Raw genomic sequence first — 26692 nt, forward strand, 5'->3', positions numbered from 1 at the left:
ACACACACACACACACACACAGACGCACACACACAGACACACACACACACAGACGCACACACACAGACGCACACACACACACACACACACACACACACACACACACACACACACACACACACACACAAACACAAACACACACACACACACATACGCCAACGCCAACGCCAACTCCATCCACACCACTACACACACAACTCCCCACCGCCACCACCACAGGTCTACAGCAGATCATGGAGTCCTGGAGCGATGGCACAGCCTCTTTTTGAAATTAGCTGACACTGACTGGACCGCTGCCTTCTGCTTGAGGAGCCAAAACACAGAGCATACTTTTGTCTGCACCAGAGCTGGCCTGGCCATCTGGAATAGCAGGCATTTCCCGGTGGGCCCTACACCCTCGTGGGTCCACATTTTCAGAAATGTAAAAAAAAAATGTTTTTTGAACATTTCTGAAAATAGGGGCCCATGAGGATGCAGGGCCCACGAGGATGCGGGGACCACCGGTGAGTCAGTTCTGTGCCACTAACTATGAGGGGCCCCTTTAAGCCAAATGTGCCCAGGCCCTATTTCTCCCCCAGTCCAGCCCTGGTCTGCTCCTTATGGAAAGAGGAAGCAGGCAGATCCTCATGCAACTTGGCCTGGCCTTGTGAATGCTGACATGGCATGGTGGTTTTGCATGGTATCTTCTTTTACATCACCCATTCCGTTCCCCTCTCTCTCCCTCCATCTCTCTTTCTCTCTCTCTCTCTCTATCTCTCGCTCTAACGCACGGAAACACGCACGTATACGCACACACACACACACACATGCACGCACACACACACACATGCACGCACACACACACACACACATGCGCGCGCACACACACACATGGCTTACTTTCCCCCATTAAGGTCTTTGATCACTTTCAGTTTATTACACCCTAAAAAAAACTTTCTGCCGGAAACTACATAAGCAATAACTATTTTACAAACAATATGTCTGCAAGAAGCAAGATATTCAACGAGCCAAAAGGGGGCCCTACCGTGGCTTAACGGTAGGGCACTCATCTGCTACTCAGCCAACCCGGGTTCGATTTCGGCCCGGTTCCTTTTCCGGACCTTCCCAAGTCTCTCTCTTCCAAGCGTTTCCAGTCTCTCTCTCAAACTGTCCGGTCACTAATAAAGTCTGAAAGACCAAAATAATATCTTTTAAAAAACAAGCCAAAAGGGGATTCTACAGCTGGAGTAATAGAGGATGATCAGGGCTGTGCTTTCACACCTGACCTGACTAGAAGCAGTGTATGCGGTGGCCTCGTGCATCTACATCTGCCATTGAGACCCAGTGCTATATCACCCTCCATTTGCCAAAAATGCTCATGCACGCACGGCCACACGCACGCACGCAACACACACACACACACACACCCACACTACACAGAATGACCTTAAGCATGTCCACCACACCACACTCAAAATACATTCACTCTTAGATTCAAGCCAATGTTTAAACCTCAGTATCCAAAAATCCATGCAACCAACCACACACGGCAGCACAGTTCCAGAGGTCAACCACAAGTGCCCCAAATTCATGTCACATACACCTTCTGCAATAAGCCACCACACCACATCCTAGATGTGGGCCCTGCTCTGTAGGCTTGCTAGCTGTCTGCAGAGCAGCCCTGGAGACCAACAGCACAGCAGCCGAGCCTGCCTGACTCAAGGTGACTTTCGCCATCTCTACTCCCCAGAGCACACGAGCATGCACACGCACGCACGCACACATTCTCTGTCTCTGTCTCTCTCTCTGTCTCTCTCTCTCTCTCACACACACACACACACACACACACACACACACACACACACACACACACACACACACACACACACACACACACACACACACACACACACACACAAAATTGCATAATTAGCATATGTTCTCCAGAAAACGAGACAAGAGTAACACCAAATCACCACAAAAATTAAATATAACTCCACAGAGATAGGTGAGAGAAAAGGGGAAATGGCATTTTGAAAAGCATCAAACAAACAAAAAACACTGAAAGTTTGACTGAAGTAAACCCAAGAAATAAGCCCTTCCATAATAGAGTGTATCACAGTAATACAGACATCAGAAATGACCATGAACAGTTTGAGTCTTGTTTCCTTGCGATTCGTATATCACAAACCAAAACAACCATTAATAAACTACACAAAGCCCTCACAATTACCTTATGAGGCACAAAATAGAATCCAGATGGCCATAGATACAAATATAATTTATTAGAACAAAGGCAAAACACTTGTCAGTGTATGTGAGCAAAAAAAAAGAAGTATCATTTTCATCATTTTTAGTCACAGATCACAACCATGTGCCATAACCTCTGATTAATTCACGACTAACGAGCTGAAGTACAATGAGCATTTGTGTTCTTTCCGGGAATTTAATGAACCAAGTGTCACAGAGGGAAATGGATACATTTTTTGTTTTGCAAGATACCAGTACGCTACACCATCCCTCCTGCCTGATTGCCTGTTTGTGGGTCGTGGGAGTGCATTACGATGGGATGCAAGGCTACAACTGCCCAGGGGTGCATTTCTCGAAACCATAGTTGTGACATAATTATGTTAGCTACTATGCTGTTTGCAATGCAATTTCCCATTGGCAACCACCCAAGTTGCTAACTGGTTAACAACTACACTATCGAGAAACAAACTCCAGTTTTGCAGCGTTAGTTTAACACTCAGGGAGAAATATTTAACACTCATTGTGTCAATCTTACTCTCTAAATGAATTAACACTGCAATAATTACTCTGTGACAGCTGAGATGATGTGTGACTCAGTCATAATGATGACTGAAGGATGGATGAAAGATTGGAACTTGTGTTTTTTTGTTGAAAAATAATCCACAAGATGGTGAATGATCTTGTGGAAAGGCAAGGGCCTACAACCTCTGTCTAACTTATCGGCAAATTTAAAAGTGCAATGTATCAATTGTCAAGGGAGAAATAAAATATCTACGACCTTCTGTCGCTGTCTTTCTCTCTCTGATTCACACCTCCCATCAGGTACCACACAAGCTCCCAAGAACTGAAAAAACATTCCATCACTGGAGAAAGGCAGTCCTTGCATACAATGCCTTACATGACCTTCAAACAACAAGGAGCATTTACAAATACACTTACTGGAGTTATACTTGGTCAGAGAATTGCCACTATACGCTTAATAATGAACAGAATTTAGTCACAGACGTTTTTGCAAGGGGGCTCTTGTGGACTGTCACGGTTAACCTGGTTGGGGAAAACGTGCCGTTAACCACCTTTGAATGTCTCGATGTTGCCCCCTTGTGGAGAAAATGAACAATGCTTCTTCCTTTCACCCTTTTCCACATTGTATCAGGTTTCAATCAGCTCGTGTGCTAAACAACCATTTCTAGCATTTGAAAACAGACCTCCCATTTCCATTCCATTTCAAAAGCATATCCACCCGAGTTTCAGAGTCATTGGACATCCTACATCCTACTTTTTCTCATGCATGGAGAATGTCTGTTATAGACCTTGAATAGTTTGATTTTTGTATGTTTGAAGCAAACAAGATTGTAATATGATGCGAATCATCAAACCTCAAGGTATTTCCAGGCATGTACAGATTCGACAACCACAGTCTGGTATTACCACATATCAATACGTCTGCTAGCTGTTGTAGACAAACTGTATGCGTTAGCACCTCTTTATTTAAGAGTTTGTTTTTATTAAGAAGGCTATACCAGACGCATAATCACTATACATTGATTTAACATTACCTTTACAAGTTAAATTTTTCACTGAAATTACAGAATAAATATATGCACATTTTTTTCAAATCTTTGTGAGAGAAAACATTAAAAGTGCTTCCTACAAAGCCGTTAGTGATAATATCCAGAAGCATTTTTCTTAAGAAAGTGCGTTGAATTCCATAAAATCTTCAGTGTCATTATATATTCACAAAGGTTGATCCTTGGGTGAGTCCTTGAGAGATACTCTTTTTTGACTGTTTTCGTAATAATATAAAATTAAATAGACCACTGAACAATAATGCGTTGCAGTATCTCTATTATATGTGAGTGATAGTTTGGAGCAATACCCACCCCTGCAGTTGAATGCATGCAGCAAACTGCAATATTCTACAAACTGTGCCAGACCTTGGTCAAATATCCGCGCGTGAGAGACAAGCCGTGGAGACATCCTGCTCCTCGCGGATCTCTCTGCACGAGCCATGTGAGCACGCTCAGCGCATGAAGGCTTCGTCTAGTATTTTGAATGACACGCTGACGCCTCCACTGCGCAACCAAATATCTGTTTTGTATAAAAATAAGGGTTGATAACATTGCTGGCTACTCTGAAAAAGGCACTTCATTGAATATCTGAGTATGGCCCTTCCTCCAACACGACTTGGGGAAAATATTTGTTTGTGATATATATGTTTTGCTTTGTTTTGTTGTTTTCCATTTTTTGTTTTTGTCATGCTTGTTTTATGATGTTCCGTAATCTTTTGAGGGGGGGCTGCCAAGATATTGTTTCTCAGGTTAGAATCGATATGATTTCTCCAACACTTCGAGGTAATCCGGCTTGGTCTGGAGCTTGGCTCGTAACTCGAGGTATTCGCTTTGGGTTGGGTCGGGATATCCTTTCCCCGCGGTGAAAAGTAGTGTTTCTTTCAACCTGGCGTCTTGCTGTAAGTCGGGGTATTGCATTCCTGGGGGGTGTGCGTGTGCAACGTGCATGTCCTTTAATTTAGGAACGGTGCCATACAGGCAGTCTACGAACCCCACCGTGGGGGTGGGTCTCTGGCTGTCTATGACAGTGGGGCAAAGCCCCCCGTTTTCGTGAAAAGCTGCTATGTCCCCCGCCTGATTGACGGTGACGATGGTGTTGAGCTGAGAATTGGACACAGCCATTGTCCACTCTTTCTCTTTCTCAAGCAGAGTTCGGTAATTGCTGTTGTTCTCCTTGGTCTCGGTGAACTGCTCCTCGCCTTCTCCCTCTCGCGGTTTGTATATGGGATTGTTGCACATTTGTGTGACGGGATGGGGGATATATTCATAGACATGGCCGGGTGGTTTCTCGGGCGAGGCTGTCTGTCGCTCTTCGAATATCCTGCACTGCATCTGAATGCCAGTCAGGTCCACCTCCTGTCGCTTTCTGAAGGGCAGTTTCTTCCGTCGTCTCAGGACGAAGGCGAACAGACCCGCGGCCACAAACACGGCCGATATGAACAGAATGAGCAGGCTGAGGATCAGCACCGAGAGGGGGACAGCGCCAGTCGCCGGGGCGTATCCTAATCCAAAAGTGCTAGTGGATGTCATGTCATCGGGAGAGGCAGCGGAAGGTGCCGTGAACTTTAACTCGGGACAGATGACCTCGGGGTCGAGTAAGCGTAAATCCTTGCCAAAAGCAAACTCAGGCGTTTTGCAAATCACCTCGCCAACAACAATGACGGAGCTCAGCTTCTCCATCCACTGTTTCAGCGGAATGATGTCACAGGAGCAGTCCCAGGGGTTCTGGTGCAAGTCAATCTGGACAATGGAGTGCAGGTGCTCCAGCACCCCGCTGACTGGCAGGTGGAGAAAGTAGTTGTTGCGCAGGTTGAGCCTGGCCAGCGAGGTGCCAGCAAACGCATCAACGGGCAAAGTGCGCAGCAGGTTGTCGTTCAGAAAAACCAGCTGCAGATTCGGCATCAGGCTGAATGCGGCAGGCTGTATCTCTCGTATCACATTGTACTCAAAATACAGGTAACTCAGAGTCTGAAGTCCCCGAAACATCCCCGGGGTTAGCCTTTCTATGTCGTTGCCATTCAGGTATAGGCTTTTCAAGTTGGGTAGGTTGATGAACGCGCCCTCTTGTACGTATGATATACGATTGTTACCCAGGTGCAATAAATCCAAACTGGAAAAATTCCAAAAATCTGATCTGTAAATTTTTTGTATCAAGTTTCCACTCAAGTACAGCTTCTTGGCATTTAATGGGCGTGGCAACAGTTCGGATATGTTATGGATGCCTTTCTCTTTACAATTGACGGTAAGCCCCAAATCATTGATGTGCAAATTGCAGATGCATCCCGCTGGGCAGATGATAGGAATGGGCGGTCTCGTCTGATACCCGGCTACGGGCGGCTGATTTGGCCCGGGGTAGATACTGCGTGGGGTTGGTGGGGTTTTAGTGGGTCTGGGCCGTTTGGTTGGCTTCGGGGGTCTCTCCCTGTATTCCACCGACGAGGCAGTGTTGTGGAACGAGGACAGCATGGAGGAGGGCTTGGTGGGCCACGGGTTCTCATTGCTGAACGGTACTTTGGGGATGCCAAGCTTGGCCTCTACCTCTGCCTCTGACATCAAAGGGCACAGCTCGCCCCGTTTAATCTCTCGCAGGTCCTTGCCATGCAAGTGAAAGGGGTGCTCACACGTTATGTCACCAACCAAGGCGGTGTAAGGGATGCGCTCAAGCCACGTTTTGAGCTGCACAATCTCACACACGCAGTTCCACGGGTTCTCCTCCAACTGAAGCTCCATGAGAGTGCGGCCAATAAACTCCAGCGTGCCCTTGTAAGGCAGAATCTTCAACCGGTTGCCGCGTAGGTCAAGGTGCGTGAGAGAGACTGATCTGAATAGCATACTGGGCAGAACGGGGATTAAATTGTCATTCAAAATAAGCACTTTGAGTTTGTGCAGGTTTCTAAATGCCCCGCTCTCTATTCTTTTAATAACATTATAATCAGCCTGCAAATACTCGAGGCTCTCCAGGCCCAGGAAGGTGTCGTTTCTGAACACTTCCAGTTTGTTTTCGTGCAGAAAAAGCTTTTTCAAAAGGTTCAAGCCGTTGAACGCGCCAACGTGGATGTCCTGTAGCGCATTGTTCCCCAGGTTGAGTGAGATGGCATTGTTCAGATGCAAGAAGCTATTGAAGTACAACTTGCGCATCGAGTTTCTCTGCAGGTTGAGCTTGAACGGCCTCGTCCATGATTGTGATATCTGACTGACATTTGTAAATCCTTTGCTGTCGCAGTGGACGTGGAAAATGCCCTCCTTCACTTCACAGTAGCAGGGGTCAAAACAAGGCTCGTCTATCTCCTCCGAGTCGTCCAGCATGGGGATCGGCGTAGTCCATCCTAAAGCTATTGTGCTTAGCAGGGTTACCCACAGCATCCTTCCGCCGAGACCTGATGAAGCGACGGCTATGAGCCACTTCACAGCACTGGAAAAAGGGAGAGAGAGAGAGAGAAAGAGAGAGAGAGAACAGAAGATCAGGTGGGCTGACTTCCACGGACTGAAGTGGGCACTAAGTCGCCAAATAGCCTATGAGTAGCAATCATGTCACGTTTACATTTTTTTTCCATTCAGGCACAACAGTAAAACCAAGTGTACATGCGCAAACACATATTTGACACTTTTAAATGAAACCCATGCAAACATCCAAACAAACATCCAAACACATTATCAAGTCAATCCATGTGTGTGCATTTCAGTAGCCAAATGGACCAGTATGATTTCACTATTTCCCAGATTCATACGGTGAATCTATATTACAAAAAATCAAGATGTACCCAGCACAATTCTGACGGTGCGATTTCCGGGGATACATCAAATCTTACCCTTGTTAACTGCGACTCTGACTGGATCCATCAGCAGCACGGCACTCGAACACATCGCAAAGAAAACAGAAGACGGCTGACAACATGCCGCGTCTCTCAGTCCTGCACCTGCGCCCATATTAGATTGGGCAGACTAAACAAAAAATGATTCATTCCAATCCGAGTCGTGTGCGTAAAAAAGCCGCATCTACATCTGTTTGGGTATTTCTGGGACAAAAAAAAATCCACCGACTGCAGAGTTCACCACTTAAATCAATTGATGTTAACTGAAAGCACCATCAACGTAGCCAGTAAATGTCAAGTTAAACCTCCTCAGCCTAACTTCGCTGTTTCCCCCCCGCAGACTGAGCCCGTGATTTGCTGTTATCGCAATAGCGGGGTCTATCTGCAGATCGGTGAAGAAACTAATAGACGACTCGAGCCGAGTCCCACTCTCGCACGATAGGCTATGCTTGTTACAGCCTGTCCTCTCCCGGCTTCTCCCACAAGGAAACTGTGCTCAGTTGCTCCATACAAAATCCAAATAATACAGAATTGTCCTTCAAGGAGAGTAAGTATGCGCGAAATGCTGTCTGTTCTGCCTTCCGCAATAGGAAAGTGACTGCATTCTGCGATGAATGGAATACTTTATGCCGCTCCTGCCCCCCTCCCCTCTCACACGTCTCCGTCGGGTGTTAAGCTACTGAAATCCACACACGCAAAAACACATATAACCTCATCACGGATGCCCTGTCATCCACTCGGATCGATGGCACGGGTACCTACTCGGTTTTAATGGGTCTCAACTTTACATCTCCCGAATCGAGTGGATGTCGAGATGGGCAGTCCCAGATAGCGTCAGATTGCTGGCTGAAAGAGATATACATAGGAATGAAACACACACACACACACACACACACACACACACACACACACACACACACACACACACACACACACACACACACACACACACACACGAAAAGAAAGGCACAAGTCTCTCAATAGACTACACAATACAGCTCAATGAAACGAGCTCAGAGGCATCAAACAAATTACATTCAAAAACGTATTTTATATCTCTCCTAATCTGTTGAACAGTTTGTCATAGGTCAAGTGGAACAAATGACTATTAAAGTATCAAAATGTCTCCAATGTCGTTAAACCAAGCTGGGCATATAAGCAGGGTATACTGAAAGGGAAAACAACTGTTTCTTTTGTCTAGGTATTGAAAAATAAACCTGCATACGTTGGTGTGGGGTTGGTCTGCATGTATCGGCTTTATGAATTTCAAATAAGCAGTCAAAGGCATCACTCACCTTCTTTGGAAGCGGCATTTGTTAATATCCGAGAAAAAAAACAGTTAAAAGACCGTTGGATCTTGTCTCTCCATCATCTCGTCTCTCTCTCTCTCTCTCTCTCTCTCTCTCTCTCTCTCTCTCTCTCTCTCTCTCTCTCTCTCTCTCTCTCTCTCTCTCTCTCTCTCTCTCCTTTCACTGTGACTGAGGCGAAAGAGAAAAAAATGAAGACGTGATGCGCATGTAATGTCCAAGCTTTCTATAGGTTTGTTTCTGATGCAGGTCCCCTCGCCTCGGTCCGACTGGAACTCAACAGTGCCGGGAAAGGCTCAGCTCAGCTCCGCTCCGAGAGGCGCTTCGTCCCCCGCTGCAGCAGCATCGCTTGGATGCGGGATCATGCCGAGAAGAGCCGTTCCTGATCAGGTCTCTTCAGACGTCACGGAAACGAGCTGGAGGAAAAGGGAACGAAAAAGGGAGCGAAGGGAGGGGAGAGAGAGATCGGAGAGACGTTGGCGTTGGAAGCGTCGAGGGTGATGCTTGGAGAGGGAGGAGGTGCGGGTGGTTAAGCGTGCCGAGTGCGGCACCGGGAGCGCGCATCAGGGCGCTCTCCAATGTTTGGGGTAGACCGTTAGCGACGGCATTGGAGCTGCTGTGTGGCCCCCGTAAGGCACGGAGCTCCTCCGGAAAATGATGACGGCATGCACTGATGAGGAGTCTTTACGTATTTACTCATTAGGGCAAAGTTGAACAACTTTTCATCTTTCAAACACCATGCGCACGCCAATTCCCGGGTCTTTGTGGCTCTGGAAGATTTCTCGGACAAGTGATTTCATTCGTTTAGTCTCCAGACAATTCTTATGAGAAGACAGAAATCAGTGCGCAATTTGCTAAATGTAATGCTGCGCAGCTGTTACGCACACCCAAGTTTGGTCCCGCCTCCCCTCTAGGGGTGCATAGGTGAACGAACCCTCACTTCGATCTTTCTGCAGCAGAGGGGGAGACTGCTCGCCGCGCACTTGCTCTGCTCTCCCTCGGTGCACCACTCCTTGTGCCGTTGCCGCGCGCCGCCTGCAGCGGGCAACAAAGCGCTGCGCGTGGGGCACGTCTAAATGGATGCAAATTAGGCTTCCTTTGAATATTGCCCATTATAGCACTATATGCATTTGCCTGCCGTGTTTTCTTTCCGCTGCCACGTGTCGAATTTTTAAAGGCTGTAATTTGTGGAGATGAGCACTTACATGGCCCGTGAAGGCGACCTTTAAAGTGCGGCGCTTTAAACATGCATTCATAATTTCATTTCGCTTCTTTTTTGGAAATGCCGAGCCATAATTGGTGTTGGAAATGCTGCATCTATTAATCATACCGTAGCATCACCCCTCATGCACCCCAAATTTAGACACGTGTTGTCAAAATATATCACTTGCCAATATCTGACAGCGGTATTTATGACTTTGGAAGTGGAATAGCTCGAGCTAAACGTGGTAGTCGTGATCAGCATGGGGAGCCTGTCCAGGGAGAGTTTCCAAACATATCCCAAAAGAGTCTCCAAAACATGTTTTGTTGCAGGCGCCTTGGAACATTCCAATTTGATTTGTGCATCATCAAATGGGCTTTGTGAAGCCAACAAGGACAGTTTCCAGAACTATTAAAATCTGAAATGTCTGAACAACTTCCAGTTCACGGTTTCCTGGGTATCCAGTAATGCTTGGAAACAATCTTGCTTTATTCTACCATTGTTGATTGATTGGGCCTCTGGCTCGTGATGTTATGGTGTATCTCAGTGAAGAAGTTCATATACAGGACCTAAATAGACAGAGATACAGAAAGAAGAAACATGGAGAGAGAGAGTGTGTGTGTGTGTGAGAGAGGGGGGGTGTCTGTGTGTTTGCAGCTGATGCTGAAGATCACCGGAGAATACACAGTCAGTCTTAAAAGTCAGCTGTCTTCTTTCACACTCTAGATCTGACTCACAGTATCTTTTCCCTGTCTTACCATGTAGTCGTTGTTAGGGATCACAACATTTGTAAGAACAAAACACATCCAGATACTGTGATTTTGGTTCTAGCTGAGCTATATGCAAAATAGCATACATAAGTACAGCTATTATGCACATCTACTATTGAAATTGTATAGAATGCATTATGGCATATAATTGTGTTTCTCTACGAGGGCGCTACAGCCACCCAGGGGGCATTGGGGAGCCCTAGAGGGGCGTTGAGAAGAATGAAGGGGGGTCGTTGGTAGGCGTATGATGTCAAGGGGGTGTTGGGAGGCTTATGATGAGGTCAAGGGGGCATTTGATCAAAGAAGGTTGAGAACCACTGGCCCAGTGTGTGTGTGTGTGTGTGTGTGGGGGGGGGGGGTAGTAAGGGCCGCATGTGCTTTTCTTTGCACACAAATTGTTGTAATACTGGTGCAGAGGTTGTTTTCTCTCTTACCTGGAACTTACTCAGCAAGGTCTCGCCCCAACCTCTTGTCTATGTGCTCTTCTCCATCCTCCATGTCCTTGAGCCGCTGGACGGAGCAATTACAAGTGCTTTTGTTGGTCCCTGCCACAGGGGACCATGCATTACCCCAACAGTCGGCCAGTCACCAAAGAAAGGTCACTAAATTCAAGCAAGGCAGACGTGAACGAGCTACTCAAACCCAGAATCGCGACAGTACTTTTCATCCACTACAAGACACTTCTACTTATGTAATGTATCCTCTATTCTCATAACCGGCACCAAGCACTCGCATTTATCCAATTTTATCAGATGTTGGGCTTCATTTCCATTAAACATTTGACAACAATCGTATGCAAGCTAACTTGTACATCTTTAGTTGGAAAAAAGTTCACAAACAACCAAAAAAGACCCTCTGAGATTCCCAAATGTGAAGTTACAAAACACTTAAAAGACAGAGATGGTTTGACAGGACTGTCTTCCTTCCTTGCAGTTTTCTGTGTAGTGTACCTTCCAATGTTCCATCAAGTTCTGCTTCTCTCTCTCTCTCTCTCTCTCTCTCTCTCTCTCTCTCTCTCTCTCTCTCTCCTCTCTCCTCTCTCTCTCTCTCTCTCTCTCTCTCTCACACACACACACACACACACACACACACACACACACACACACACACACACACACACACACACACACACACACACACACACACACACACACACACACACACACACACACACACAAAGCCAGAGTGAAGCAAGTGAAGATGTCCATAATGGTGCTGGAGAGAGAGTTGAATTCCCTGTGCTCAGTGCACCTCTCCTGATATCAGCTCTTCTCTTCCTCCACTCCTCCTGCATCCATCTCCCAAATGCCTCCTGTGCTCATGGTTCCTTGCCATAGCACAGCACTCCTCTCCTTCACCCCTCCATTGCATTTCTTCATGCACCTGTAGCCTCTAGCTCCCTACCTCCCTACCTCCCTACCCCCCTTTCTCTCTCCCCTCTTCTTTTCTCTCACTCTCAAAAACTCCTTCCTTCACAAGTTTCTTAGAGTGGCTCAACTCGGTTTAAGTGCATGTTATGCTGTATGTATGTAGCATGCTGGTGGTTGAGGGGTGGCTGGTCCGCTATGCGCTTAAACCAATTAATCGTCACTGCACAATTTTCTTATAGACTGCTTTCCATCACCGTCACCCTCTCACTGATTCTCTCTCTCTCTCCAAGTGCATCACCCACCTGTGTATGTCAATAAATCATGACATAGTGGTGGTAGAGCCAGATGAAGATGATCTGGGGCCTCAAAGAGGCTACAGGTAGTTGTGGGGCCCCCAATAATTACGACCTAGGAATTAAGGATAACTTATCTACCAATTGTACTGAACACAACAGACATTTTTCAATTCGTAAAAGGGAAGTCACGTGCGCTCTAACCTTCTTGGTGCGTCCAGTCCAGGACGGTATACAATGTAGAATAAACTGGTCCACTTCGGAAAGACTAGGCTAGGGATGACTGGAGCACTCAGATACTTTTTAGTATTTTATTGTGGTGAAAACATAATGACTGACGTTTCGACGCCGTGTGCGTCTTCTTCAGAGTCAGACATTTTTCAATATTGAATCTTGTCACAATTTTGCAATTTTATCCCTTTTGGCCAATCAGGGGTCCTCTGGCAGGTGGGGGCCCATATAAGGCTGCAGCCATATCGAGGCTGTGCGTTAATCTGGCCCTGTAGAGCAATGTTAGCCTGGCTCTCGCGAGACCCCTAGTGCTTCGTGCATCTTCGTTACACTTCGTGGGATGACAATCCATCTGCGCGAGAGTCAGGTTAGAGCAATGTGCCTTCTCCTCCCTCTTCCAGGGTCCCCTGCAGGGAGTGCTCTCTGGGGGGTGGACTTTCACCTGACAGCACTTACCGCTTTCAACACCCAACATTAGATGCTGAAGACAGAACTCCTTGAATGGAGGGCTTAAAAGGAAAAATGTCAAAACCTGACAGACATAAGGTTTATGCTGCTTGCTGATCTAAGCTAAGGCTAAGCTTTTGAAGGGATTTAGGATGTCTTTTTAACTGACCTACAGCATTTTGGGGGTAACCCAGCAGGACTTCTGCATGCATCTTATTAATGTATCCCCTTGTTGCTGGAGGAGTTTGGACTTGTTTGGACTTCCTTGCTCACCCTAACGTTGCAACTTTTGGCTTCACAGTGCTTACAGTTGTCAAAGGTCTCACTCCCCAGGAAACCACTTAATACTTACGCAGTTTGAAATGTGAAAGGTCATTTCGAGTTCCATATAGGCATGATGCATAAGAAAATGTTATTTTACTGCCAAGCATTAACCATTGACAAGAAATGCTTGTGGAAACATACAAAACTACATAACAGTGGTATAGGCACAAAGAAGCAAGATGTTAGTTTGGTTTTAAAATAATTTCAGTGACATAATGATGACATTTCATCAACAGTGACCAATGGGTACTTTCAGTAGTGGTTTCGCTTTGATGCTGTTACTAAAACCTACTGTACTGTACCATCACAATGACCATCCAGCTTAGGTAGCTTAGACAATATCTGGGCTTTTTAAACTTCTTTTTAGCATGCTGTCACCCAGCATCCAAAAAGCCAGACAGACAGAACTGACTGACTGAAAAATCTTACAGGAAGAGTCCTATGCCAGCAACTGAAAACCTGAACAGAAAATTTCAGCAGCGCTATGCTGGCAACTCCCAACAGCACACCCCTCTGACAATTTCTTACAGGTTTGATGTAGATAATTACAGATGTCAGTCTGTGGCCATGCATGGATAAACGTCACGGCACACCCGTGATGGAGGTGTTATACTCACCATCCGTGAACCGTAGCCTCTTACTGCAGATGGGCCCGTCGACGGCCCTATTCACTCTTTGAAGACTTAAACTTAGACTTACTCATTACACTTTTATTGGCAATAAGGTTATAATAGAGCCTCTGCACTAAGTGGTTAAAGCAAATTTGGGTCTGCGGTAGGTAGCCATTCAGACCTTCCATCTTCCAGGGCAGATCCTTCATGACTGAGGTGATCTGAGCATAGCACCGTCCCGGAGCTCTTTATTCCCGGTTGCAATTGCCATGGCTTCTCCTGTTCATGTGTGTCTGATGGGTTAAATGCAGGTGGTGAATTCCATTGTGTGCACAGTGTGCTGCGAAGTGCTGTGCAATAACAATGACCAACAAGACCATCTGATTTTCATCACTAACAGCCCAGGTTGTGCAAGAGCTCATTGTGTTGGTTGCTGAATTGGGCCTGAGCTCAGCAACATTTTTTTTTTAAATTGCCAAATGTTTGAAGTCCGTCGATGCTTCTTAAGCCCCCAACCTCCTTTTCCACCTCCCATTTGTTTTGCATCATTTGGGGACATCAGAGCGTTCCTTGGGAGTACAGATGGCCTTCTCGGTGGCATTGTGTGGTGCCAACACAGAGACCTACAGCAAGATCTTTTAAGTGTTGCTTTTTGTATTCCTTTTCTTTTCTTTTTTTTTTTACAATGTAGCTCGCCCTAGCCCCAAACTGTCTCGTTCTTTCTTTAAGTGTGACTTGTGAGAAAGTATACCCTAATTCACAACAGAACCTCAAGGGAAGAGAGAGAGAAACCGAGAGAGAGAGAGAGAGAGAGAGAGAGAGAGAGAGAGAGAGAGAGAGAGAGAGAGAGAGAGAGAGAGAGAAAAGAGAGAGAGAAAAAAGAGAGAGAGAGAGAGAGAGAGAGAGAGAGAGAGAGAGAGAGAGAGAGAGAGAGAGAGAGAGAGAGAGAGAGAGAGAGAGAGAATGGGGAGTGTATGAGGGGAGAACTAATGGCCAGAAAATGTAGCAAATGCAAGCTAAAACACTATCAGTCTCATCAACCTCACAGCCCCTTTATTTTTTTTCCATCAGACACAAAGCGCAGCCAGACAGCAGGGTGGACTGCACAAGCAGAAATGTATGAGTGACTGTCTATATATGCATGTACGGAGAAAACAGGAGAAGAAAGCAGGGGTGGTAAAGAAGAGCATCTGCGTTCTCTCTCTCTCTGTCTCTCTCTCTCTCTCTCTGTCTGTCTCTCTCTCTCTCTCTCTCTCTCTCTCTCTCTCTCTCTCTCTCTCACACACACACGCACTCTCTCTCACTCTCACTCTCCATGTCAAAGAGAATGACATGTGCTGTGTTAGATGTACAGTACACATTTACCAATGTCCGAGGCTTGTGTGACACATCAAAAGCCCAGCATGTAGTAGTGGCATCTCTTCTCTTCTCTTCTCTTCTCTTCTCTTCTCTTCTCTTCTCTTCTCTTCTCTTCTCTTCTCTTCTCTTCTCTTCTCTTCTCTTCTCTTCTATTCTCTTCTCTTCACATCTCGTCTCTTCTCTTCACATCTCGTCTCTCTTCTTCTCTTTTTGTCTCTTCTCTCTTTTCTACCCTCCTGTGCTCTTCTCTTCTCTCCTCTCCTCTCCTCTCTTCCTCTCTTCTCTCTCTTGTCTTCTCTTCTTGTCTCTTCTATTTTTTTCTCCCCTCCTGTGCTCTTCTCTTCCCTCCTTTTTCTTCTCTTCTCGTCTCGTCTCTTCTCTTTTCTTTTCTTCTCTTCTATTCTCTTCTCTTCTCTTCTCTTCTCTTCTCTTCTCTTCTCTTCTCTTCTCTTTTCTTTTCTTCTCTTCTCTTCTCTCCTCTCCTCTCCTCTCCTCTCCTCTCCTCTCCTCTTCTCCCCTCCTGTGCTCTTCTCTTCTCTCCTCTCCTCTCATCTTCTCTTCTCTTCTCTTCTCTTCTCTTCTCTTCTCTTCTCTTCTCTTCTCTTCTCTTCTCTTCTCTTCTCTTCTCTTCTCTCATCTTCTCTTCTCCCATCTATGCACAAGGCTTTCGGTTGGTGCCCTACTTCAGGCCTCTCTCTCTACAACTTGGCTTGCACATTGCAACTTTCTCTCTCTCTCTCTCTCCGCACTGCACTGCCACAGCTGAGTAATTAGGCCATGGTAATTTTTGACGCGCTGTTGTAATGACCCTTGGAGTTTATCTGCCCAACTCAAGCCGTATTGTTCTTCCCGCAAAGAGGATTGGGAATGAAAGAGTGAGAGAGAAAGAAAGAAAGAGTGACAAAGACAGATAGAGAAAGAGAGAGAAAAATGTGCACAGATTGTGTGTGTGTGTGTGTGTGTGTGTGTGTGTGTGTGTGTGTGTGTGTGTGTGTGTGTGTGTGTGTGTGTGTGTGTGTGTGTGTGTGTGTGTGTGTGTGTGTGTGCGCGCGCGTGCATGTGCATGTGTGTGTGTGTGTCTGCGCGAGTGTGTGTGTGTGTGTGTGTGTGTGTGTGTGTGTGTCTGTGTGTGTGTGTGTGTGCTTACACGCACTCATGCATGTTTGCGTGTGTGTGTTTGTGTCTGCGGTAGAGAGAATCAGAGAAAGATAAGAGAGAGGGGGAGAGAGAGAGAGGGAGAGAGCGCCCGCACTGAAGAGAAAGTGAAAGGCAACAATGCTTTGTAAATGACCTCTAATTGCTGAAATGATCCAGGTCAAAAGGAGCTCTGGGATGCTTTGCATTGTATATGGCTGTGCACTACACACATCCCGGCGTACAGTATGCGAGTAGATTGGCTTTTAAATGAGAAAGCCATACCTACAGGCTAGATTGGCCCGTAGTTGTTGTTGGTATTTAGAGGTATATTTTTAATCACTCTAATTGTCATCATTATTCGTTGCGTTGCCATGAGTGTCGTTCCTTCCTGGAAGCAAAGTGTAGGGGTCAAGCGCTTGTGTAGGAAGTCAGCAATGCAGCAAAAGTAAATAAAATGCCAGAACCGGAATAAACTGCCCTCACTTAGCACAATAATAACAGTGCTGCTGCCTGGTCTAATGGATAAGACTATCAAACAAGGACAAAATGTGTCTGACTGGTAATTGAAACCCATGGAAGATGAAGGTCAGTAGGAGGATGAGGAGTGGAGGGAACAGCAACAACAGAGAGGCCTACCATTATATAGCATGTCTTTGTTTATTATCTAAATTTTGCTTTCTATGCATCTTATTGTTTTAGGCTACATCTTCTTTTACCTTGTGTTGGACAATGCTGTCAGTGTTGCAACTGTACACTGCGCCTAGATGTCTTTTTTAAATTATCAACATTTTGTTACTACTTGTATTTTGCTATACTATGCACTGACCCCTTACTCTGACTTGCTTATATGTCGTCCTCGTAAGTCGCTTTGGTAAAAGGCGCCTCTTAAATGTAATGTAATGTAATGTAATGTAAGATGACACACCGCTAAGAATAAATTGTGCAAACGTACTGAATGTGATCAAAACAGCATAAGTAATTGTCTTTTTAAAAAGAGAGAAGTGATAAGCAAGTGTTTTTGGGTGTCAGGTTGTCATCAAATGTGTGAAAAGAAAAGTTAATATTCAGTTAACTCTATGTTGATGATTTATGATGTGGTTTGGCAGGAACCAAAGGTAATATCTATCTCCTAAACATTCCCCATGCATGAGCTTCGTTTTTGTTGCTCCCTTGATATAACATTACATGTTTTCACCTTTGTCACACAGAACACCTTTGGAACACGGCCACATTTGGAATGAATAAAGAGATTACATGGCTTGTGAGCAAACTGAACGCTGCCACCATTCCATGTAAAATCAGAATAGTCCTCGAATGTAACTGTGCTCAGTGCTAAGATCTGACAGAAAAGGAAAAGTGAAAAGTGATTTGCTGCTGCTGTAACCGAGGTCATCCATTCAGGGCTTGAACTCACAATCTCTAGGTTAGTGAACAGTTCAGAGGTAGGCAGAGGTAGGATACTACTGAGCCAACGGCATAGGCCGCAACTGCAATGCTACCGCTTCTGTATTTGGGATTGAGGTTTATTACGTAACACACTATCTCACAATTTGACAAGTTGGCACCCGTTACACAGTATCACCATTTTGATAAAAGAGGCAGAAAAAATGTTGATTCCGATTGTTGATTCCAAATTCCAAATCAGAAAGATAGAGGAATGTATAGGAAAGAGTACAAATCTTGATGGAGGTTAAGTACTGCATTACGCTGCTGCACCATGCCATGAAGGAGCTTGCATGCCCATTGGAACCCAGGGAGGAGTGCACCCTGGGCGATTTCCCAATTTTATCCCATCTTGCTCCTGCTCTCTTCCTGTCAAGATCTTCACTCTCCTTTTCACAACCCACAACAAAGACAAAAGAACAGTAGAAATTCCGTTCAGTAGGGATTCCGTTCCTTCAGAGTTCCTGCCACTTTTCAATTCATTGAACAAGCTGATATTACAACAGCTCTCAAGTGGTGCAGTAGATCAGCTAATTAGTGGCCACTGCCACCTGTGCTAAAGGCACAGACAGAAGGTCTATGCAGCAGGACTTCAACTTTCGCTATTTCATTTGTCCAACATCATACGTAGGCAAGGGGAAAAACTAAATGGAGCAAAGAAAAGAGAGAAATACCTTGTGTGTCACCACACACTACCAACCCAAACGCAGGGGCGGAGCTAGACATTTTGGGGCCCTAGGCAAAATGCAAACATGGGGCCCTCAAAGGTCATTATTATAGACATACAATGCTATGTTTTTGGTGCTATTTTAGTGTTATGTCTCATGTATATCTTCAATTACTTTACATAAGTGACACAAAAAGAGAAAACCTACTTTTTTTGTGTGTTCTCCGTGACTGATGTGACAGCTGGGGCCCCTATGGAAGGCAGATTTGGTTGGGGCCCTGGGCAACCGCCTAGATTTGCCTAATGGAAAGTCCGCCTCTTCCCAAACCCAACACCCCATCCCATACTCCAACCTCCTGCTGATACAGCTCATTATCTATGACTATTATGGGATGATGTCCACCATCCGCTTCCTCTCACTTAAGAGCCGAAGCCGCCATCTGATGATAATCCTTTATGAGTATAACATAATTTGGCCAGTGTGGCCCTTGGTACCTATGAGAGCAATACTGTGCTGCTGCATCAAAGACAGGAGTGCTGGTGTATTTCCCAGCAAGTGCTTGCAGAGGGCTGTGAGACATACTACCTCTCTCTCTTTCTCTCTCTGCTCAATATGTAATGGTAAGAAGCTAATATTCAGGTGGTAATGATGGGGTTATGTGGGGTGATGTTGGGAATGGGGAAGGAGAGGATTACACCCTTTTATGGTGAATGGAAGGATCAACATAGGCCTACATGTAATGTAAAGTACACTTTTTAAGTGGTGACAACGGTTCACAATAAAGGAGTGTTGAAGGTCTCTCTCTCTCTCCCTCTCTCTCTCTCTCTCTCTAAGGGACTTATTTTGAACACTGCACAATCCTATTATCAAGCAAAAGCCCATGACACGCTTCTGGTATGAGTGTGTGTCATGAAGGAAACCATTGTATTCCCACCCATCAAGTCGACACTTGCACTGACAATGCATGAGATACTTTCAAAACAAGCAAACACTTACTGTACGGTATGAAGAAACGGCAATGTTATTACTGAAGCTTGCATACAAGAACATTTCAGCTTCTATCATTGGTGTGTGTGTGTGTGTGTGTGTGTGTGTGTGTGTGTGTGTGTGTGTGTGTGTGTGTGTGTGTGTGTGTGTGTGTGTGTGTGTGTGTGTGTGTGTCAGTATCTATGTCTTTGTTTGCAGACTCCATAGTGATGACTCAGCAGAGGAGAAAATGACATGAGAATACATTTGAACTTCAATATCGCAATCTCTCTCTCTCTCTCTCTCTCTCTCTCTCTCTCTCTCTCTCTCTCTCTCTCTCTCTCTCTCTCTCTCATTCACACATATACACACTCTCTCTCTCTCTCTCTCTCTCTCTCTCTCTCTCTCTCTCTCTCTCTCTCTCTCTCTCTCTCTCTCTCTCTCTCTTTCTCCCTCTCTCTCTCACACACACACAGACACGCACACACGCACACACACTAGAGGTAGGTCAACATCAATATCAGAAAAAAGCCAATGACTGCAAATGGCAGTGAAGCACCTGTATGTCTGCGTCAGAGATACAGGCAGGCATGGGATAATAGAGCTATATTTATGCACCATACAGACACACAGCCCTATACAGACGCCTACGCATATACCTCTGAGGCCTGCATATTTATTTCAATGAGTGCGTTGATATGCAGTTCAGTATCCCGAATATGATCGCGATATAACGTATCTGAATTTGCACAAGGACTTTCCTGCACTTATCCCGAATTTGTGTTTGAACTAGTAAACACCTTTTCCCGACTTCAGTATCCCAGATAAGCTCTTTTTCAGCACTTTGAGAAATCAGGATATGCTAGGAAGAGTATTTCGACAGAAGTCAGGATATCGATGCACGGACACACCTTATCCCTGAGAACGAGGCTTACCATAGAATGCTGTTGCTGACATCCAGGCTATACACTTGAAGAGAATTCCTTAATGGCCAAGAATGTACACTGGGACTACCACTCTATACTCATATAAACACCTTATCCCGAATTTAACTGGGATAAGCCTCCTATTCGGGATGCTGAACTGCATATAAACACACTCATTGAGTCATGGTCATCCTGCTTTCTGGATGCCCATTGCCTACTGTTTTTTAACTGTGGATCTGTTTGTCTGTCTTCATGAATGATTGCATACGGTATGTATCAGCCTTTCAAGGAACTTGTAGGTAAAATGTATAGTGTTAGAAATATTAGCATGACTATAGCCTATGGAAACCCAACACCATCCTTACGTGTTTTGACTGAGAATAGTTGGCCACCCAAGTCCTTTTCATTTGAGCTGTTGTGGTTGCTCTGCTTTGTGCATGCTTCCCCATAGGGTTCATTGTGGAGTGCAGTTTTGAATAACATTGTAAAATCAACAAGGCCAACAGAACTTTGTCGCATTTCACCCTTTCAAAAAGCAAGCCAGTTTCTTAACCTTTGGGGTGGACCAACTGGCATAATCATGTTTAGAGTCATTCCATGTAGCTAATAAAAAAGATAAATGAGAACTTGTGCAAATAACACATTCAAAGATTCCAGAACACTGGGACCTTGTTTCTAGGTGCAGTTTGGCCCATTTTACAGTATAAATGCAGGTCAGAGATCGCTGTATTTCTTCATGGTAAAACTTACCTAATGTAAGGGGTAGTGGTGTGCATTGGCACTGCCCTCACGATTCGATTCGATTACGATGACGATTCTGGAGGTAACGATTCGATTTGGATCGATTCAATATGAATCTACGATGCATTGCAATGCATTGCTTTTCTGATGAAAGCAAGGCACATTTTTCATCAGTCATGAGGCAATACAAGTTTTCAGTTTTCAATGCTTTGAAGTGCTTTAATGTAACGAAACTTTCTTTTGCTCCAGAAATATCCACAGAAGTAATTGAATTTGAAAAAAAATGCTGCATTGATTATGGCACTTGGCAAATTGATTATTGAATTGTCGTGCTCCGTATTGCAATGCATTGCCGAATCGATTATTGTTGGCACCACTAGTAAGGGGTACCCTAAGGCACAGCAGAAGTAGCCACTGGACATAGACTGAGAGTCTATATTTGGTGGCGTACAGATGGCAGTCTCCTCAGCATATGTCGTCAGCTGCACCAAGATCATAGATCAACATCTGGTTGAGCTGATATTTTAGCAAGAGTCTTTTAGCCTCCCCTCTCACATCTGGCACCTAGAGCACCTTCGTTCCAGCATGGCTGTCTCCCGTCCAGCAGGGACACCTGGTCTGCGTGTCTTAATCATCTCAGGGTCATCCTTTGATTTTACATAGCGAACGATAGAATCTCCACAGTTATACACTGTGGGTTTCCATCCCATACAATTATATCAATATTAGACATGGTCAACTTGTACTGGATGTTCTGAGAAAGTGTGTAAATTCCCTCCATTACACCTGTCTCCAAACAATCAGTGAATGAGGGAGGTACGAACGGGGAAGGGGGGTTAATGACGGGAGCAGATAACACTTCATGTTCAAATGTTATCGATTGGGTAAATCAAATGTGCACAGTTGCTAACATCGGATGGCCGATGTCAGTTCAATTGTTAACAAAGACAAATAGTACCACCAATCTTATCACCAGTGGAAGGTGGTGACATCCTTAATGGGTGTGACATTATTTTTTTTCACATTGAACTCTGTTCATTCCGAACCTCTGCTAGTCTCCTAAAAGGGCATGGCAGTTCGTAGACAAGGCAGCCTAGAAGCTTACGTCATATTGATTCCGGAGGAAATTCCTTATGAACCGTCTCCTCCTTGTCAATACTCTCTGGCCAAACTACAAACAGCCTACTTACCCACCGTTGCTAATTATCAAAAAGAGAAAAACACACACATCTGTCTCAAAAAGATAGGGTGCAGGACTAGCAAAATCACATGAGAACTGAAAGTAAAGTCCGCGACCCCAAGCTCCCGTTACTCTTATTTTAAAGGCTGCCCGAAACGTCACATTAAAATAAGAGAAACGGGAGGTGTCGCGGACTTTACTTTCAGTTCCCACCTTTGCTAATTAGCCGGGATAGACTGCAGTCTGTGAAGCAGGTTCCAACAAAATCAGGCCCAGATGTAACGTGTAGGGAAATGATGATAATGGAGCAGAATCTTTCGCAGGGCTCAGACCAAATGATATAAGGAGATACAGTTTGAACTCAAAGAAAATGTAGCAGGACTAAGGCCAAGTGAGATAAGGAGATACAGTTTGAACTCAAAGAAAATTGTCAAAATCTGTGTTTGACATGTATTTGATCATACAAAAATTAAGATCAGATCGCTGCATGTGGTATTTGATAAATGAGGCCTCCGAAGTTGTTGCCATTTCAGAAGCTGGCTTCCTCTCTGTTGTGCACAGATAATGTTCCATCAAGAACCTGTGCTATTCCACCAAACAATAGCTACTGAATCTCAGAAGGGAAAAAATAAAAACAGAAATAGCACAAAACACAAACCTTTGTCTTTATGATAATAGATGTAAAATGTCTTGCCATACAGGACTTTGACTCTAAAACAAAAAAGGACAAGAAAGAAAGAGGAAAAAGGACAAGAAAGAAAAAAGAAAGAGGAGGGAGGATAGAACATGATGATGTATGATAAAGATGGGGGGATATGGTAGCGGAGGATGCATTGGTAGGCCTATTTACCAGTTACCAGAGCAGGCTGCATCTTTAAAGTCTATCGATTTCCAAGAGTGATGCGCGTGGCATAACATTTCATGACTAACGCTACAAGGATAAAAATAACTCTTCTAATAACCAAGTATACTTAGTGTGCATTAGAAATTCAGGCACAACACAATTACAAATGTTCTGCTGCATTTCTTTTGAATTCAAAGTGGTGTGAGGTTGGTTGGGGTTGCATTGAGAGAAAACCCCTACAAACACCATCATCAGGTAGAAATGAGGTGACATACAGTAAGGATCACCTGCCACCTTGAAACTTCGGGGGCTCTTTCACTCATTGTTGAAAAGACTCAACATCATAACAACATTGCTATGACATTACAGAGTGCCTTAAGTAACAGTATAAGACCTGACATTTAAGACATTATAATTTTGAGGATGATAGGATTCAAGCATAGGGAAAGTATATAAAATGTACTGTATGTTAAGTAAGTATGTGCAGAATAAGTAAAATTAGCTGGGCGAAAGGCATGTGCAACATACTGTACAGTAGAAGTTGTTAAACAGATTTTACAAAGAACAATTCCAGTAGACTTGTTAAGCATCAAATATATCCAATGCCAAAACAGGGACCTCTCTTGGATGCTCACCAACACATCAAAGACTGTCGGCTTGAGTGTTGTGGGCTGGTCAAGGTAAATAAAGTTGTAAATAGATTTGCTTAGGTAACATGCAGGGAGTGTTCAGATACTCAATATTGGCTGTGATTTTTGTTTATTTAAACGCTGGTTTACAAGCTGTGTATGAGTAAGAACAGCGTAAGGATGAGTAAGGCTGTGTGTGTGTGTGTATGTGTGTGTGTATGTGCACATATCCATATCTGTCAGGTTGTGTTGAATATGTCTGTGCATTCATGCGTGATTGTATGTGTGTGTGTGTGTGTGTGATTGTATGTGTGTGTGTGTGTGTGTGTGTGTGTGTGTGTATGTGTGTGTGTGTGTGTGTGTGTGTGTGTGTGTGTGTGTGTGTGTGTGTGTGTGTGTGTGTGTGTGTGTGTGTGTGTGTGTGTGTGTGTGTGCGGGTGCTTGTGTGTACGTGCATGCATGCGTGTTTGTGTGTGTTTGTGTACGTGCGTCTGTGTGTGTGTGTGTGTATGTTTGGGCAGCAGAAGTATGAGGCAGCGAGACAGTGAGATTGCTGTGTCTGGCATGCCCATCTGTTACCACACATTCGGAATGGCAATGAATTCTTTATCCCTTTTTTCACTGGCAAAGAGATTAACAGCTTAAAGACAGGCCAGCGGCAGATGCCAAGATGAATGTGTGTGATAATCCAAGTCATACACGACACGTGAAGCTTTAGCCTTGATGACTGAAAGTCTACATGTGTACTGGCGTGGAAAAGAGGGAGGTGTGTGTGTGTGTGTGTGTGTGTGTGTGTGTGTGTGTGTGTGTGTGTGTGTGTGTGTGTGTGTGTGTGTGTGTGTGTGTGTGTGTGTGTGTGTGTATGCATGAGCATTTGTGTGTGTGTGTGTGTGTGTGTGTGTATGCATGAGCATTTGTGTGTGAGTGTGTGCATGCGGGCGTATAGGTTTGCGTGCCTGTATGCCTTCAAACATTTTATGTGTTTGGGTTGGTGTTGTGTGTACTATGGCCCACTATGACCATAACTAATTCTCCTTTATGATACAGATAGTGTCTTACAGTAATGCCCTGTCCAGACCAAGAGCGACCTACACTGCCTGCTAGCAGAGGTAGCACAAGAAGTTTCGCCTTGAATTTGCTGTAGGCCTATTCGCTCTGGACGTGACATTGACATGTTTGATTTAGCTAATCACATTACGTCTCTGGCTTGACAGCCTGGGACATTCGGAGTTATAAACATTCCAATTGGTTTTCGCCGAACCGCGTCATAGCTCATTACCATAATATTAGCTGACTTTTTATCGTTAAAATTCGCTCTGGTCGCTAGGTTCGCTTCGCACCTGGCGAATTTTCGCTGGTCGCACGCCCTCCATGGAGAAATAATGACTTCCGTCACTGCGTTAGTGTATAGGTCGCTCTTAGTGTGAACAAGGCATAAGAGTGGCCGTTAGTATGGGACTCTTTGCTGTACATTGAGTCATGTACTGTATGGCCACACACACCATTACCCCCACTGACCCAGGATCAGGATCAGACATCAGAGATTTGGCCACTAAGGGCCAGGCATGCCGACATGGGGGGACAATTGTTGTCCCGGGCCCAGGAAGATAGGGGGCCCAGAATTGGATCCCCATTACATTGTAAGTATTGGATGCGGGGCCCTTTCAGATGACTTTGTCCTGGGCCCAGAAAAAGCTGTCAGCGGCCATGCTAAGGGCTTTTGCTACCATATGGTTCTGTGTAAGCAGCCTGGGTTGGCTCCCTGTCACTTATCTCATGAGAAGGGGCCAGACACCAAGGATCAACAGATCAGCGTGTTTCCAAGATGATTGAGGAAAAAGGAGGATATGCTGTAGACATGGAGGTCAGTAGGGCACACAGACAGACGATACATGCTGCACAAACATGCACACACACGCATGCATGCACACACACACACACACACACACACACACACACACACACACACACACACACACACACACACACACACACACACACACTTGGATTAGATAAGATTACAAGAATGGGGATTCTTATAAATTGCTTCCGCTACAAGGGCAATACAAGGAATATCAGATTTTGTTTGTATTGTATTCATTTATTATTATTACAATTGTATTATTGGAACCAAAACGTCCTTGAGATGGATAGCGGTACATATTGCAGGAGTTGTTGCTGTTGTTACATTTCTCATAACAACTGTCATTTTCAGGTGGGGATTTTACCTCTTTGCTTAAACTTCCATTCAGTCTTTTCCCAGTTCAATCCAGTTCGCCTTTTTTTACTTGCATCAGTCCTATGTCCTATTACAGAAAATGACAGGTAATTATCAGGTAACGAGAAATGGTAAACCGTAAATCTCCTCTTTCTGTGACGTGTAAAGCCAGCTGAGATGGCTATGGCTGCTCTCCCACATCTACTAAAAAGACACCGTATCAGCTCTATTGAAACCAACATTACACAGTAACTCATGCCGGTTGGATTCACACACACATCACACACATGCACGCACGAGCGCGCGCACGCGCACACACACACACACACACACACACACACACACACACACACACGCACACACGCACACACACGCACATACACATACACACAGTTTAATGCAAAAACAAAAGAGCAGT

General features: G+C 44.9%; 1 protein-coding gene across 2 annotated transcripts; it reads right to left on the reverse strand.

Moving 5' to 3' along the window:
• Positions 1-2247: 2247 nt before the first annotated feature.
• On the reverse strand, positions 2248-8993 carry slitrk3a (SLIT and NTRK-like family, member 3a). Of its 2 annotated transcripts, XM_063205328.1 has the most exons (3): positions 8905-8993; positions 8372-8455; positions 2248-7209 (listed from the first exon to the last, which is right to left on the reverse strand). In XM_063205328.1, the coding sequence occupies exon 3, from the start codon at positions 7158-7160 to the stop codon at positions 4548-4550; it is 2613 nt and encodes an 870-aa protein (XP_063061398.1). In that variant the 5' UTR covers positions 7161-7209; positions 8372-8455; positions 8905-8993; the 3' UTR covers positions 2248-4547. The 2 variants fall into 2 exon arrangements, with proteins under 2 accessions (XP_063061398.1, XP_063061399.1); XM_063205329.1 differs by lacking the exons at positions 8372-8455; positions 8905-8993 and adding an exon at positions 7607-8241.
• Between the last annotated feature and the right edge of the window lie 17699 nt (positions 8994-26692).

The sequence above is a fragment of the Engraulis encrasicolus genome, chromosome 8 (genome assembly GCF_034702125.1).
Source record: "Engraulis encrasicolus isolate BLACKSEA-1 chromosome 8, IST_EnEncr_1.0, whole genome shotgun sequence".
In the NCBI taxonomy this organism is placed as follows: domain Eukaryota; kingdom Metazoa; phylum Chordata; class Actinopteri; order Clupeiformes; family Engraulidae; genus Engraulis; species Engraulis encrasicolus.

Coding starts and splice junctions, on each gene's coding strand:
- slitrk3a (XM_063205328.1), bottom strand. CDS start 7,160: ATGCTGTGGGTAACCCTGCTAAGCACAATAGCTTTAGGATGGACTACG.